This window comes from Lathamus discolor, chromosome Z, assembly GCF_037157495.1.
Source record: "Lathamus discolor isolate bLatDis1 chromosome Z, bLatDis1.hap1, whole genome shotgun sequence".
Taxonomy (NCBI): Eukaryota; Metazoa; Chordata; class Aves; order Psittaciformes; family Psittacidae; genus Lathamus; species Lathamus discolor.
The window spans coordinates 74,694,214-74,708,700 of record NC_088909.1 but is presented as its reverse complement, the minus strand read 5'-3'; the positions used below and the strand labels follow the sequence as shown (position 1 = coordinate 74,708,700).

The 14,487-nt window shown below is 39.2% G+C and overlaps 1 protein-coding gene across 6 annotated transcripts in view; it reads right to left on the bottom strand.

The window, feature by feature from the left end:
- Positions 1-800: 800 nt before the first annotated feature.
- TJP2 (tight junction protein 2) overlaps positions 801-14,487 on the bottom strand; it is a 66,589-nt gene continuing 52,902 nt past the window's right edge. For all 6 annotated transcript variants that reach the window (XM_065664007.1, XM_065664008.1, XM_065664005.1 and 3 more), the window contains 14 exons: positions 14,417-14,480; positions 12,293-12,443; positions 11,425-11,533; positions 10,552-10,762; positions 9,129-9,316; positions 8,062-8,157; positions 7,875-7,954; positions 6,625-6,835; positions 6,100-6,200; positions 5,518-5,730; positions 5,044-5,154; positions 3,778-4,110; positions 3,264-3,349; positions 801-1,708 (listed from right to left, as the gene is read on the bottom strand). In XM_065664007.1, the coding sequence (XP_065520079.1) occupies positions 1,540-1,708; positions 3,264-3,349; positions 3,778-4,110; positions 5,044-5,154; positions 5,518-5,730; positions 6,100-6,200; positions 6,625-6,835; positions 7,875-7,954; positions 8,062-8,157; positions 9,129-9,316; positions 10,552-10,762; positions 11,425-11,533; positions 12,293-12,443; positions 14,417-14,480 (2,123 nt within the window). In that variant the 3' untranslated portion in view covers positions 801-1,539. The remainder of the gene's footprint in view (positions 1,709-3,263; positions 3,350-3,777; positions 4,111-5,043; positions 5,155-5,517; positions 5,731-6,099; positions 6,201-6,624; positions 6,836-7,874; positions 7,955-8,061; positions 8,158-9,128; positions 9,317-10,551; positions 10,763-11,424; positions 11,534-12,292; positions 12,444-14,416; positions 14,481-14,487) is intronic.

Below are 14,487 nucleotides of genomic sequence, written 5' to 3'. Positions count from 1 at the left end.
CTGCGGCACATCAAATCCCAATGGATTCTCCTTGTGCGGGTGGGCAGTGCTGCAGCTGTGACCACCCTCTCCCCAGCAGCCAGGGCTGAGCTCAAGCCAAGGGCAGTTTTGCTGCTGCATCAGTTACACTGCGATACTCACAGCTCTGCTTCTGATGGTTCAACTCCGTCCTCCTCTGCCTGTTGCTCATTTAACGACCATCTGGGCCCCGCACCGTTAAACCTCTGCCCGTGATCGCTCTGCATCCGGGGATATGAGCACAGGGCTCCTTGCCAGCAGCTGGGGCAGGAGCTCACCACCGACCCGAGCCTCTCACCGTGGCTTCCGGTCTTCACCCACCTCGGGTCCTCCTGCCCAGGGCCCAGCATCTGCTGCTCCCCCCTGGCACTGCTGCCATTTGCCGGCCGAATTCTACCTTCTTTTATTTTAAAAGAGCGTTAGAAAGCCATCTTTTCTATTGCATTAGCAAAAAGAAATTTCTCTCTGACCCTTTCAAGGACTTTTATTCCATGTAGGAGAATTAAGGATAAAGAACAGGAATGGGGAGGCAGAAGTTAATACTCTAAAAGATAAGTCTCTTGCAGGAAGTCTTTGGTTCTCCATCAGTTCTCTTTTAAATCACAACAAATTTTAAAACCACGTTCAGAACATTGGGAAGGAACATCAACAGTGACATTTCCCACTACTTGAACAGCAGGAGATGAGACTCTGAACTGAACAGTGTACTGCTGTAAGTATACTCATGAAAGTCAGAGACTAGAAGACTAATACTGTTCAAAGGAAAAATAAGATACACAGTATTTGTCTAGAATATATCCTTTATTATTTGCAGTCTGTATAAATTTTAATACATGATTGAATTTCTACATCATTATCTATCTCTGTTCAAGTACAGCCTCGTCTTTTCCAACAACCCAGTCAATTGCACCTTTATGATGTACAGTCAGTATTTATGAAATATTGCATATGCATCTATGAACTTAGAAAAATAACATGCAAAGGAAACTGTTACCGTGAAACTGATAAAAAAAGATAGGTAAAACAGTCAATCCCCTTTTAGTGTGTTATGGCTTTGCACCAAGTATCAGATGTCAAAACAGTTTTAAATGCTTCTTGTTAAAGGCACTTACTATTGGTTAAACTTTTAAATTTAGTTCTATAGCATGAAGAAGTGTATCTCTGAGATCATACTTTAATAACACATCAGTCCAAAAAGGCAGCAAAAAGGGAAAAAAGGGGGTTTATGTTAAAGTATGAAAATAGTAAAAATTAACACAAACTTTCTGGATTTGGTCCTTATAAAACAGGCAACAGCATTCAGGCAATAAGAGATTTCTTCTGTTATATGCTAACAAAATAATTGATATCCCCAAAAATGAACTCTTTCAGTTCCAGTGTATAGATATGTCTAAGTAGAGTAGCGTACCCTCCAACACCACCCCCAATAAAAATACAGCTTTTCAAGGCTAACTACTGCTCCACTTTGGCTGTGACGGAAGAAACCTCAAAAGAGCATTATACATGCACATACTAGCAAGCCTACAATTCTGTGTCCCGGTATCTGGATGGCTGTCCGTAATAGCCCTTCTTAGAGTGGTCTGATAGTTGCCGACGGTACTCCTCCTCCTCCTCTGCATCACTGCCGTAACTGCCACGGTTCTCCAGGTAAGGTCTAATAGGAGGTTTCTGAGGTTCTGGAGGTCTAGAGCTAACATGGCAAGACAGGGAGGGAGAGAGAGAGAGAGGCTCTTTACTTCTAGTCTGAAAAATAATTACACTTAGCAATGGCTTTATGGCCATGCACAACAACCTAGAAAGGTTCATGAAATCTCTTCTAGACCATAAACAACTGCATGGTCATGATAAGACTATTTGAAGAGACATTTTATTTCCATCAGGAATTTCAGGTTCAGATTTGATCTACTCAATCTATCTGGAGGAATGCCAAAGGTAGTATTACTAAACACCACTGCACACACCCCCACAAAGTGCTTTACAGAACTTTATTCCCTGAGCATAGAGGTTTTCAGCCACTGCTGCTACTTCAACTGACATTTTCCTCAATTTCTTTCACACCAGATTCTCTCTATGCCTGCTGCTTCTTTTGTGTCCCCAGTTTCCTGTCTCAAAGTCTTCTCATCTGACATTTCTTACATTGGCAGCCTTCTCTCCTCACTCAAGCCTCTCAGTAGGGCTCTTATCCTTAAAAGTGGGCAGAAATAATCCACACATTTGGTTTTTGTACACTGTGGTGCTACCCATTTAATGTGACACTAAGCAGATATATAGAAATAAAATCTGCCAGGGAAAGGCATTTTCTCAGTTTCAAAAGCCATGATTTTTGCAATCCCCAGTGTACAAAACCAAGACGTTATCCTCCTTCCACATTATCCCAATACTTAAATACTCTCTTGAATCACTCATTAACATTCCCATAGAATGGCAATAGCACTGATTTCTGTATGTAAGCAAACATTGTGTGTGTGTGGTTAAAGATTACGCTACTTCTAAAAAGCTTCTGAAGCTATTAAAAAAAAAGGTATGCTTTTCTGAACCCGCTAAGAAAATCTGAAAATAATAATTTTTTGTGTTTTAGATTATATATTATGACATCATCATCTACTGGCTGTTACTAAGAGACGAGAAAAACAAAGTCCTGCAAAGCAGAAGACATCATACAGTCTGTTAGCTTTTGCACAGGTGACTGCCCAAGTCGGAAATATAGAGTGTGTAGGGTAAGATGACACAATGGTCAAGCAGTCCAGAGGTCACTGAATTTTGAAAGACTACTACTATGATGAGACTTGATGGGTGACCTCAGACAAGTTTCAGCTTCACTTTTCATATCCACACAATACATCTGTAACTGAATAAACATTTAAGTGTTATTAAGTAATTAAACCAGCAATTTTTGTTAGGATAGGCTAACAGTCATCAAGTTTTCAGCACAGAAAGAGTAGACATCAGAGGATGTGAATGCAGAAAAGCTGAGTAATACTGATCTAGGAAAAAAACTGGCTCTGCATATAGTTCAGAAAAGAACAGGTGACTCAAACAGCACAAATGAACAGAAATAAAAAAAATACTCTGAAAAACAAAACGAATTCACTGAAATTCTGACCCACCTTACAGTAATCTTTGAGGCACAACAACAAAGCAATATACCAAGCAGGATTATTTGTATGCCTGAAAACTGGCAAGATCAGTCTTCCTCCTCCTGGTAAACAATCAAGACAAAACGCTTTAAACTGGGTACACCTTACCTCATAGGCTGAGGCCAGTTCTGTTCCGACTTCTGTGTTTTGATAGGGACAGCATAAATATCTGGGTGCTTCTCGGCTATCTCAAGCTTGAAAAGAAAGTATGAGAAAAATAAATGTTCTTTTTAAGTCTAACTATTAGGGATCCTAGACGGTAGATCTAGCAGGTCACAGCTATATCTGGAACAATTAAAGCACATATTGGGAACTAATGTTATTCATATTCCTACAATTATATTATCTTTTGCTGGAGTTGTAATTCAAACTGCACATGAAAACAATGAACTGCCAAAAGCAACAGGATTATTAGAAGTCAGCTTTCTATAGTTACAACAGGAAGCCTTAAAATATGTCCTCTTTTTACATCCAATCCACACAATAGTATGTCTGAATGTGTGGTTTCCCAAACTTTGCCTTCCAGAAGCAACACAACACAAGGGCATGATTTGCATTTTCAGGATGCAGTCTGTTCTATATGGTGGAAAGCACAGCAGGGGGAGAATGCATCTCTTCATACCCTGGCATTCTGGGCCTCTTGTAGCTCTTGCATTCTTTGCTTCCTCGCCTTATGATCCATCTCCTCAAATATTTTTACTTTCCTTAATACAGATTTTGGAGTATTTTCTTGTTCACTTCCTTCCTCTTCCAACTTTGCCTCCTCCTCTGCAGGTGGGACTGCGGGCTGAGAGCTTCTCAGGATGGGACGCCCAAAGGCAGGTTTCACAGAAACAGGTGGTGGTGCTGCTTTAGCTGATACACATGAAGTCTCACTGCCGACAGCAACATTACTTGACCTGGAGTCATAGTTCTTGGGGAAGTCATATAGATCCTCTTTGTTTTGTAACTTTCCCTGTAAATATAAAATAAGCAAAGTTTACATCAGCAACTTCATAACTCTCATTTCAAATGAAGCCTTTGATCTGAAATTAGTAATTTGTCTATGCATTTCATAGTGTGAATCTTCATCCAAAGAAACACTTGCAAGTTATTTGCGCTGCTGCAACATTTTGGGCATATGCTCATATATTACACATCAACCTGCAGAAGACTAGCACATTTAGACATGTTTGCCCCATTTGTTAAAGATTAACACAACTACAACATGTGCTAGGGGACAGCACAGAGAAAACTGCCCTCCCAAATGATTCGTCAGTACTACCTAATGTAGAATATCACTACGAGAAGTGCACAGGACCCAAATCTGTTTTCTGTTCTTTTTTAACTTACAGATGTCCTACTCTGCTCAATCTCTGTTGTCAAGGTATACTTCAACATATTCCGAATACATGCAGTATGAAAGGGCATCCATCCTCATGAAAAAAGAACTTTGGGTTCAGGGTAAATCAGGAATTGCTAGAATTTGGTGTCACTTTTCCCCCACACTATTCCTGAGCAAGGCTGGAATAAACAGTTACCATGAGTTTCCAGTGGTGGAGACTGATTTCAGAGGTGGCAGATTCTGATTTTATGCTTCACAATAATGGCCATCAGATAACGGTTTTCCTGATGATCAGCCTACATGTGGTCTTGCTGAATTAAAAAGGTGCCTTTGAATTTGTTAACAGACTTTCTTATTGCATATAGAGACCAAATATATTTGAAAAGAACTGTTATCCTTTAAGTTTTCTGTCTGACTTACCCTGCAACACCCCAGTCTTTCCTTCTCTCTGCACTTACAATGTTTTCTAGACTCTAATCATTATTGTTGCTCTTCCTGATGTCCCACCTGGAGAGTTCTCTGGGAAGAACAACTTTGTATTAAGATTTGTTTCTACAAGTTTACCTTAGGTGGTTCTGGTTTGAATGCTGGAGGTGGACTTGGTTCTCTAAGGATCTCCCTGCTACCAGCTTTTCTCAACTGTGCCCTTGGTTCTGGATTATTTTTTTTTAAACTCTATGAAAGAAAAAAAAAAAAAAGAGATAAAAGTCACTGCAGTACCCACTAATTCAATAATTTTCACCCCTCGCTCAATTTTACTATTTTGGGAACAGTAAGCAGGAGTCAAATGACTGTCAGCAACCTGACCAAAATCACTGCAGGTATAATTGCAAAATTCAAGGTGATGAGACATCATCAGGAAACCTACAGAGTTAGGCAGAAAAGCAGAGCTATTGCCATTTTACTCTACACAATGTAGCTCTAAACACTAGCAGAGGTAAGACAAAGCTGCAGTTTAAAAAACTCACTTTTAAGCCATACATACAGGGCTTTCAGAAAGTCCAAAGCACATTTCTGTTGAAAATGCAATCATCTCACCTCCTCATGATGTACAGGTTCAGAAGACCGGTTTACAGATGAAATCCTTGGTTCATCCAAAGGCTCATCAAGTTCATTGTCAGTGTATGCACCTCCTTCTCCATCTGTGTCTTCCAGGTCACTGATCAGGCGACTGTCACAACTCAAATAGTCAGCACCCATTGCCGTAAGGTAAGACATACGATCATCTGCATCATCTTCCATACTGTCCATCTACAAAATAGTAAGAATTAAGAAGATTAAATATATAAGAATTAGACTCTAGTTAGGTCTTAACATCATGCCAAACAACTCCTTAATAACAACTTCGTAAAATGAAAGAAACTCTAATGCAGAATCAGAAAGTTCTGTAAAAGTTTATTCTTCCTAACTATTCTCCTTTAGCCACAGCACTAGTGATGAAAGCTCCAAAGGTTAACAGGAAGAACAACAATAAGTAATCTTTTGTTACCAAGAAAGACATCAGCAAACTACATGTCTCACCTATCTGACACTGGCAAACAAAATTTTGAAGACATTTTACTGGCAAATAATGTCTTGAGACATCTGTACAGCTTAGTACAGTACGGACTGACTGCTTACCTTTCCTTCTGATACCCATACTGCTTCTCCTTGTTGTTGCTGAATTGTATCTTTCAGACTACCATACCAGCTATCGTTGGCTGAATTTAGATTGATGGTGGCTGCAAGAATTGGAAGGAAAAAGTATATATACACAGCAAATGCAATGTGATCCTTTATCCAGTCTTTGCTGTTTAACACTTTTTGTTCTAGTTATGTGAGAATGTTTTGTGAGAAGAGCCATTTAATTTAGATCATTGACAAAAGCATGGTATTTCTATTGTTTGTCCATTTCCCAAGCTTATTTAAGTCACTTATCATTTGACAACAGTATGCTGATTCACAGTTTCTTTTGTACTAGAATCTGGCAGAATAAGGAATTTAGGAAAAAGTCAGGCAAGGGACTGCTTATGACCATACCTTCACATCCTTTTAGTTCCAGCCTACATGAGGTAATATACAGAGTAGTAAGTGGATATCTCAAGACTTACAGAGTCACATCCACTACTCTCTGGGTGAGCAAGTTAGACACACATTCTTCCTTACCTGTAAAGAGGTGGGAACAAGTTTTCTTCAGTTTGTTTGCTTGCTCATAAAGTTTTCTTGAGCTCTTGTTAGATGTGGGACACAGCCTTTGTCTCATGGTTTTCACACCCTGCTTACTATCTGGGTTAAAGAAGATTACAATTGGAAACCACTGGGTATAATTTAGCAGGTCCACTGCTTTAGGAGTTACATCCAATAGAGCATGTTTATCCTGTTAACAAGAAAGGCCTGTCAGTGTGCTGCTTGTGGAGAACAACAGGAGGTACTTGGAACATAGTATCTTAGGAAAAACAAGATTTTTTTTCCAAATAAGAACAGAAATTGGTGGGATTTTTCCCCCCAGTTATATGACATTCAGAAGCCGCAGCAAGCAGCCTTTTTCTTTCAGCTCCATTTTTCTGAACTGCTTTTGCCTGGATGTCCACATTCTTACATTAACTAATTCTCATGTTAAGTGCACTTATTCCACCTTTTTTTTTTAATAGGTGGTGAAAGTTCCCTGGCTTTTCTCTCTACCTCCCCCTACCACACATTCCACTACCACAATAATTCTGTCTGCTATCTGTAAGCTTTTATCTATACTTACTAGCTGAAGTAATTTTTTTTTTTTCACATTTAATATTTCCTTCTCAGGTATTTCTAGTGCAAAGATGAATGGGGATTTCAAATATGTGTTTCAGTGGGGCCTGAACTCTGAGCAGACTTCTATGTGACATTCTAACCCCTCTGGCATTGGTTTTATTAGGCTCAGGGCAAGCTGAATACATACTTTTTTGCCCAAGCTTTTAGGCTTCTGAATTACATCTATTTACCTGATCTTTAAACAGTATTATAAAAAGAGCCAATGCAGTCTCAGTGGATGCGACTTAGTTATCATAGTCACTTCCTGTTCAGTTCAATAGTAGTTCAGTTCAGTAACTCTGAGGCAATCTAAACCATTAAGTTTCTGGTCACAGCAGAGCAAGAGCATTGCATGACAGTAAAGCCTCCACGTCAAATTCAGAAAGTATGCAGTAAAACACAGATGGCCAACTGTTCAAATTTAGAATGGACTTAAGATAGGAGAATTTAATTTCTAATAGCGGGTTCAGCCTCCCATTTGGAAGATAGCTAATAAAAGTATAAAAATGGTTGCTGAACAACTCCAAAACAGATGCAGTGAAGATGTGAGGACTCTCCAAGTTTTAAGAGCAAACAAATCAAATTACATGCCTTCGATCATAAGCAGTTTTCACAGAAAAATACTCCACCTGCTCAATGATTTGCATCACAGTGTTCAAGCGCACCACCCCAGTTGACTTCTCTGAACCTGCATCCCTGGGCTCTGTCTCTGCAAAGAGAACATTTTAACTTATTTAGAGTGGCCAGGCAGCTGCAATTATTAAGTTATCCCTTCTCTCAGTTAAGGATGGTAAGAAAGCTAGGAGGACAACTTACTTGCTGTCTGGTACAGGTGAGGCAAATCATTTGACAACTTCTCCATAGCAACATCTGCAATAGGGCCAAATACTACCACAGGTCTCTTAAAACCAGCTGAAAGAAAAATATTTGCAGAAAAGCCAAGTCAGATAAGACTGGTTTTATACCAAAAGCAAAGTGGCACAGGTGAAACCCTCAATTACTATACAAGGTTATGAGTAAGTGGAAGATAGTAAAAAATATATTAAAAAAATTCTTTCAAAAGTTTGTGCAACAGCATAACTCATACAGAAAGGTAACTTTATCAGCTGAGAAAGCAAAAGAGATTGTTGTAACTTAACAGGTTCCTTATTCTGTCTAATGAAGATGTATTGAAAGGATTCTGCACTCTGGAAACATGCAGATCTTCAGTAATGTTTCCATCCTGCAACACAGCATGAACTGTGACCAGTAGGCTTTGTTTGAATAAAGACACAAATGCTAAATCAGCTGTAGGACAGCTTGAAAAAGCAAAGAAATGCAAAATTCTGTTATGCTTTTGTCAAAACAAGCACAGAGACAGTCTTTGTAAGTTAATGGGGGATTGCCATTCTATTGCTCAGTCTTCATCTTGACATCTGGGAGCACCTTTAAGATACTTTATATTATTTGTTTAGTTTCATAATACTATCCTGTGTGAATGTCCTGAAAATTATCTTGACTTGCTCAACATCACTAGCAATAGACCTAGTTTAGAGTTACAGATAATGGACCACATTAACCTTGATTACACTTGGACACCCTCCTGAGAATAGCTGGCCTTTATTTGGCCTCAAGGTAATGTGTACTACCTTGCTATTTATGAGGAAGCTGAAGATTGTGAATCATCGTGGTCATATGGATTGTACTTTCAGAGCTAGCCAAGGGGAAGCTGAGGAAACAAGAAAATCCTGCTCATTTTTTTCCTTTACTAATTTTTAAGCTCAAGTTGCTCAGATTTAACACTGAACCCAAGTTGTTCAAAATCACTTACTCAGCTAACCAAATATTGTACATGAAACCAGCCAGCAATAAATAGGCAGCTGGTTTACAGCACTGCCACTTACCCTCACGCAACTGAACTCGCTCGTAAGCTGGGAATTTTGTGCTCACTGATACAACAGCTGTCAGATCTTCACGACTCTTCCTCAGATTCTTCTTCCCTCCAGATCGCTGACCACGTGTTCTCCAGAAGTCTGCCCTATCGCTTGAGCCATCCTTTTGGGCATTTTGAACACTTGCCATCTGCTCAGCTCTGACAGAGAAAGCACATTGTTAATTTCTACAGAACTACTCAAAAAGGGTAAAAGTGCTTTCACTGAAGAACGTACTTTGAATCTGCAACAGGTAATTTTCCAGATGGCCATGAGTGGAGGAAAGAATGGAGAAGTCCAGGTTCTTTTGCCTTGGAACAAAGTGTCAGAAAAATGCTGACTTGCCACAGCTACAAGACTGCTGGGCAGGAATGAGTCCCCTTAAACTGGTAACTCTCAAGCGTAAAAAGAATGCAACTGCAAAGAGGTGGTGAAAGTGCAAGTCAGAACTGAAGGCCTAAGAAATTACTGTCACTCTTTTATTCTCCATTAGGCCTTATAAGTCAAGTTACTACAGCATACAAACAAAGGCTAGTTTTGTGAGATCAATTAACAGAGGACAGAATGTACTCAGAAAGAGGCGGGGGAGATGCATAAGCAGCATATTTCAGGAACTTCAGTACAATGCAACTGTGCGCATTTTTCCCCTCCATCTTAAAGTTACAACCATCCTCAAGAATGGAAAAGCTATAGTCTAAAAATACTGTGATTTTTTTGTGTGTGTGTGAATTAATACTTTTATGCACTGTGCACATTTGAACACTTACTTTTCCCTCACATGGATTTTGACTAGGAAAGCTATTTAAGCTAACAATATTGCTGTGGTTCACTCAGTATTTCACACAATAATAAGGACTACAGCTACCAAGAAATAATAACCTTGGAATAAATTTTTGAAACATTTTTCATAAGGATATACAAAAGAAATTCAAGCACTGAAGTTCCTTTAAAAAAAGATTAATCAGAGAATTCCTGCACACACAGTCATGAGCTCCTAAGGTATAGGGTTTTTTTGTTTCACTTTATTAGATTTGTTTGGAAAACGGGAGTGGGGAGGAGGGAAGGAGGGAAGGGTGTGGTGTGAGGGGAAGAAAAGTGGGGGAAAAGCAAAAAAATGACCCTGCACCCATTTTCTAGAAGATGAACTGAAGCAGCTGGTCCATGCTTCATTGATTGCTGAGACAGGAGCTCTAGCTCTGTGTTGCAAATACCTGATCTACTATATGGAGGTACTGCCATCTTCTCTCATCCTCACTTCACCTAATGCCATGGGGTTCTATAATCTACAGTTTTATAGGCCCAGTAAGGAAAAAACACACGCCAGGAAGAAAAAACTTTTGGAAAAAAAAATAATCTTACTTCTAACAATGGGTAGGAAGACAGGATGCCACCTTACCTGCTCTTATTTGGAATGATGCCCTTTTCCAGATCACTTCCAATTCTTACAGCCAGCCAGTTTCCCAGTTTGCCATCATACAGTGTATCAACTACTCTAAAGATCTCGCCTCTGGTGAACGCTAAGCTCTGTGGTGACTCTTTTTCACACTCAAAGTGAGTCCTGATGAAGAATGAATCTCCTCTGCCACAGGCCATGATGTCTCTGTAGACTAGAACAGGAATTTCCATTTATTTACTCTTTCAAGTATGAAAGAATACAAAGCTGTCATTCTAGAGAACAGTTTTGAAGTCCTCCCACACACACACTCAAAAAAAACCCCCAAAACCAGCCTTCACACCCATTGCCCTTACACATACTTTATCCAAAGTGTTCTATACTTGAACACATATAGTCCTTAAAGGTACTTGCACCTTCCCAAAGCAAAAGGCAGCTTCAATATTACAGCAGGCTGTGTCTCCAACAGGAAAGCAAGAGGCTTTGCTTGCTCCTTAACTGTTCATCCATAAACCTGTCCATTTGCTGCTGTCTGACTGAATCCTTTATGACTGCCAGAAAAGGAACGCTAACATCATAAGATCTTAGGCCAGCTGGTACAGACAGAAAAGCAGAAGGAACAAGCATTAAATTGCCATGCTTCAGGATTAAGCATAGATGCTATCTGCTAATAATGAGAGATGGAGAAGTGCTCTGAAAAACACATTACGCACGCACACCTGTATGACCCTCATGGTATGGAATACAGCTATCTTCTAAAGGACTGAAAATGAGGATAACTAAAATGTTATCAGGAATAAGCACAACAGAGATTATCTGTGGTTCACTGACAAAACAGCTTCATAGATACACACACATTTTGTTCAAAGAACCTACCTTCATATTTACTTTGAGCCAAAATTGTTACTGTTTCACCTTTGGGAATTTCTAAGAGATACAAAACAGCGTCTTCCCGAACAATGCCTCTGAAGTCTTGAGTGTTTACCTAAGTACGAAACCCAACAAATTAAATATCAACACCTGAAAGATCAACAATAAAAGGAGTAACCATAGATTCCTGTTTCGTGTCAAAAAAAAAAAAAAAAATCTTAAATACTCTTTTCCATTATTATACTTTATTTTCAAGGCAATATTGATGTCCATTGCCATAAGAAATATTTTATTACAGCAATTAACAGCAATCTTTCTGAAGTAATAAGGTCTGGGATGTGTATGGCTAGATTGTTTCTTTAACAGGCTCCGAAAGACCTTGAAAAATCAAGGCTATCACAAGAGAAAAGAGGCAGAAAAAAAAATTACATTCGTTTTCTATTTTAATTTTCAGCAAAAAATAAGAATATAAGAGGACAGAAGGACATAGATGATATAATTCAGAAACTGAGAAAATAAATTACTGTTACCCAAGGAAATTGGAGAAAGATGAAAGAAGAAAAATATCCTGGCCTCATTTTTTCCCCTCATCCAACACTAGGGAAGAAGCATTGTACAGAAAAATTGTTCTCCTATCTTGGGACATTTTTCTTTATTAGTATTTTTCCTCCTTACCCCTTTCACAGAATCTTTTAAACAAACTAAAGCTTGGCTTGCAATCTCCCTAGAAAACTCATTTCTCCATCACACATATACACTTCTAAAGCAATCACCTGACTTCCTAAGATCATAATTTCTTCCATATTTCCACTAAGAAGAAAACAAAGCACATAAAGGTGATTTGCATTCCAGGGACACATACTTCTACTCATACCTTAAGAATCTGATCTCCTTCCTGCAGTCCCTCCTGATCAGCTGAGGTGCCTTCTTGAATTCCAGCAATAAATATCCCTACATCATTTCCACCAGCCAGTCGTAGACCAACACTGTCCCCTTTCTTGAATCTCACCATTTTTGTATTAGGACTACAAGATTTACAAACAGGAAAAGGAAGAAAGGCCAGATGTCAGGCATATGACAATAACAGGTTATTGAGAAAAATAACTGCAACCCATTCAACAAAATCATATTAATAATATTCTTGGTCCCCTTCTTTCACTCTTTAGGCTATATTTACCCAGGTAAACACTGAAGGAAGGAAGCAAAGAATTGCATTTTTCAGAGTGAAAACTGAACTAGGAAGAGGATCCAAGTGGTATACAGAGACTTGACAGAGCAGAACAACTCCCTGTTCTTGAAGTCCCAGAATAGTCCCCTATGTATTAGATCCTCTCTCACAGGCTGGGGTTTTTTTGTGAAAATACTCGAGTTGTAAATAATCATACTTATTGTTCTTTCCTCTGTATGCTTAAGAACTGTCATATGAATTCAATGTATACCTATTTTATTTGCAGTTTAACATGTCTGTTAGAAGGAAGTCTTCAAGTTCTCTTGTAGTAAGAAGTATTTCCAAGTACACTCTATTGGTGTGTTAACAATCAGTCCTTTCATATTGCAGTGGGAGGTGGCTACTGAACTAGGTTCAGCTTTTTTGCTGTCAGAAAAGCTGTATGTCTGAGTGACCTTCCAACAGAGGACAGTACTTATCTGTCAGCCTTTCTCAGTAATACCCTAAGCCTGTATTATAAACTCCCCTTCACCAAAATAATCACTTGATTAATTTTCACATCAATGACAACATATGCAGGGTCCAACCCAGAAAAGATCCGAGAAGAGAATCCATTTAAGAAAATACTCCAAGCTACAGAATATCCTCAAAACCTTATCTCTAGGCTTCTCCTTAAAATCTCAGTGCTCCTCTCCCTTCTTTATTCAGAAACTCTCAAAGGAAAACACAGAAACTGATTTACTATTAATACAGTTTGAAACTTTAAGTACCTTAATTATTAAAGAATCACCAGTACTAGGTTCTATCACAAAAAAAACCCCCGCACGCATAAATTTTTAAAGCAGCATTTGGTTCACTTCTAAGCGGAGACCAGAACTGCAACAGGCTCGCATTTGAAGAAAAGAAATTCTGCATAGAAATTTCCAGCTTGTAAAAAAACACACGTACGTTTGGCTTTGTGTTGCAAGAACCTAGTTTACAAATTAAAGAGGACATTCTCTTTGTATCTTAGTACTGTGGGGAAAGGGAGGTTTGTCTTTTGTGTACACATAAAATAACAGAAGAGGTGTAAAATACATTTCCATAGAACTGCACAGGTTAGAATGGCCCTCTGCTCAAAACAGGCTGATCAGGGCCTTGGCCAGTTATGTTTTTGAGTATTTCTGGCAGTGGATATAACACAACCTACAAGGGAAAGATGTTCCAGTGGTTAACGACCTCGTAACAAAAGCTTTCTTCTTGGTATCAAGTCAGAATTTCCCATACTTCAGTTTGCATCCCTTGCTCTTTGTCCTACCACTGTACCCCACTGAGAGGAGTATGGCTCCGTTTTCTCTACACTCACTATGTATTAGTTCACTGAAGACAGCAGTAAGATGCCCCTGCAGCCCTCTTCTCCAGGCTTAACAAACCCAGTTTTCTCAGTCTTTTCTCCTGTCATACACTCCAGTGTATCAATATATTTCTCATCTTGCGGAGCCCCAAAATGGACACAGTACTCCAAATACTGTGATCCAAGTACTGCCAAAAAGAACAGAATAAAAATATACCATTGTGTATGTTCCCATGCAAGCCCAGAAGCATAGTTCTGTATCTTCTGGGTAGAAGGCAAGTCTCTACTTCCAGGCGGGTACTTCTAAACCTAAGTTTAACTCAAATGTGGTTGGTGAAAAACCATGTCATCTCTTCTTGGCATTAAGCTATAAAAGGAGTATCACTCCAATTAGGCAAAAAGCCAGAACTTCAAAACCAAACCCATGCAACCAACAACCAGGTAGATGTCACTGGAAAAACACTCAGTGCAAAAGAACACAGCAAGTGCTGCCTTACCCATATATGGCTTCATCTTCAGGGCTGGGTTTAAGAATTGTTCTTGTAACTTTTGGTTGAGATCCTGGATG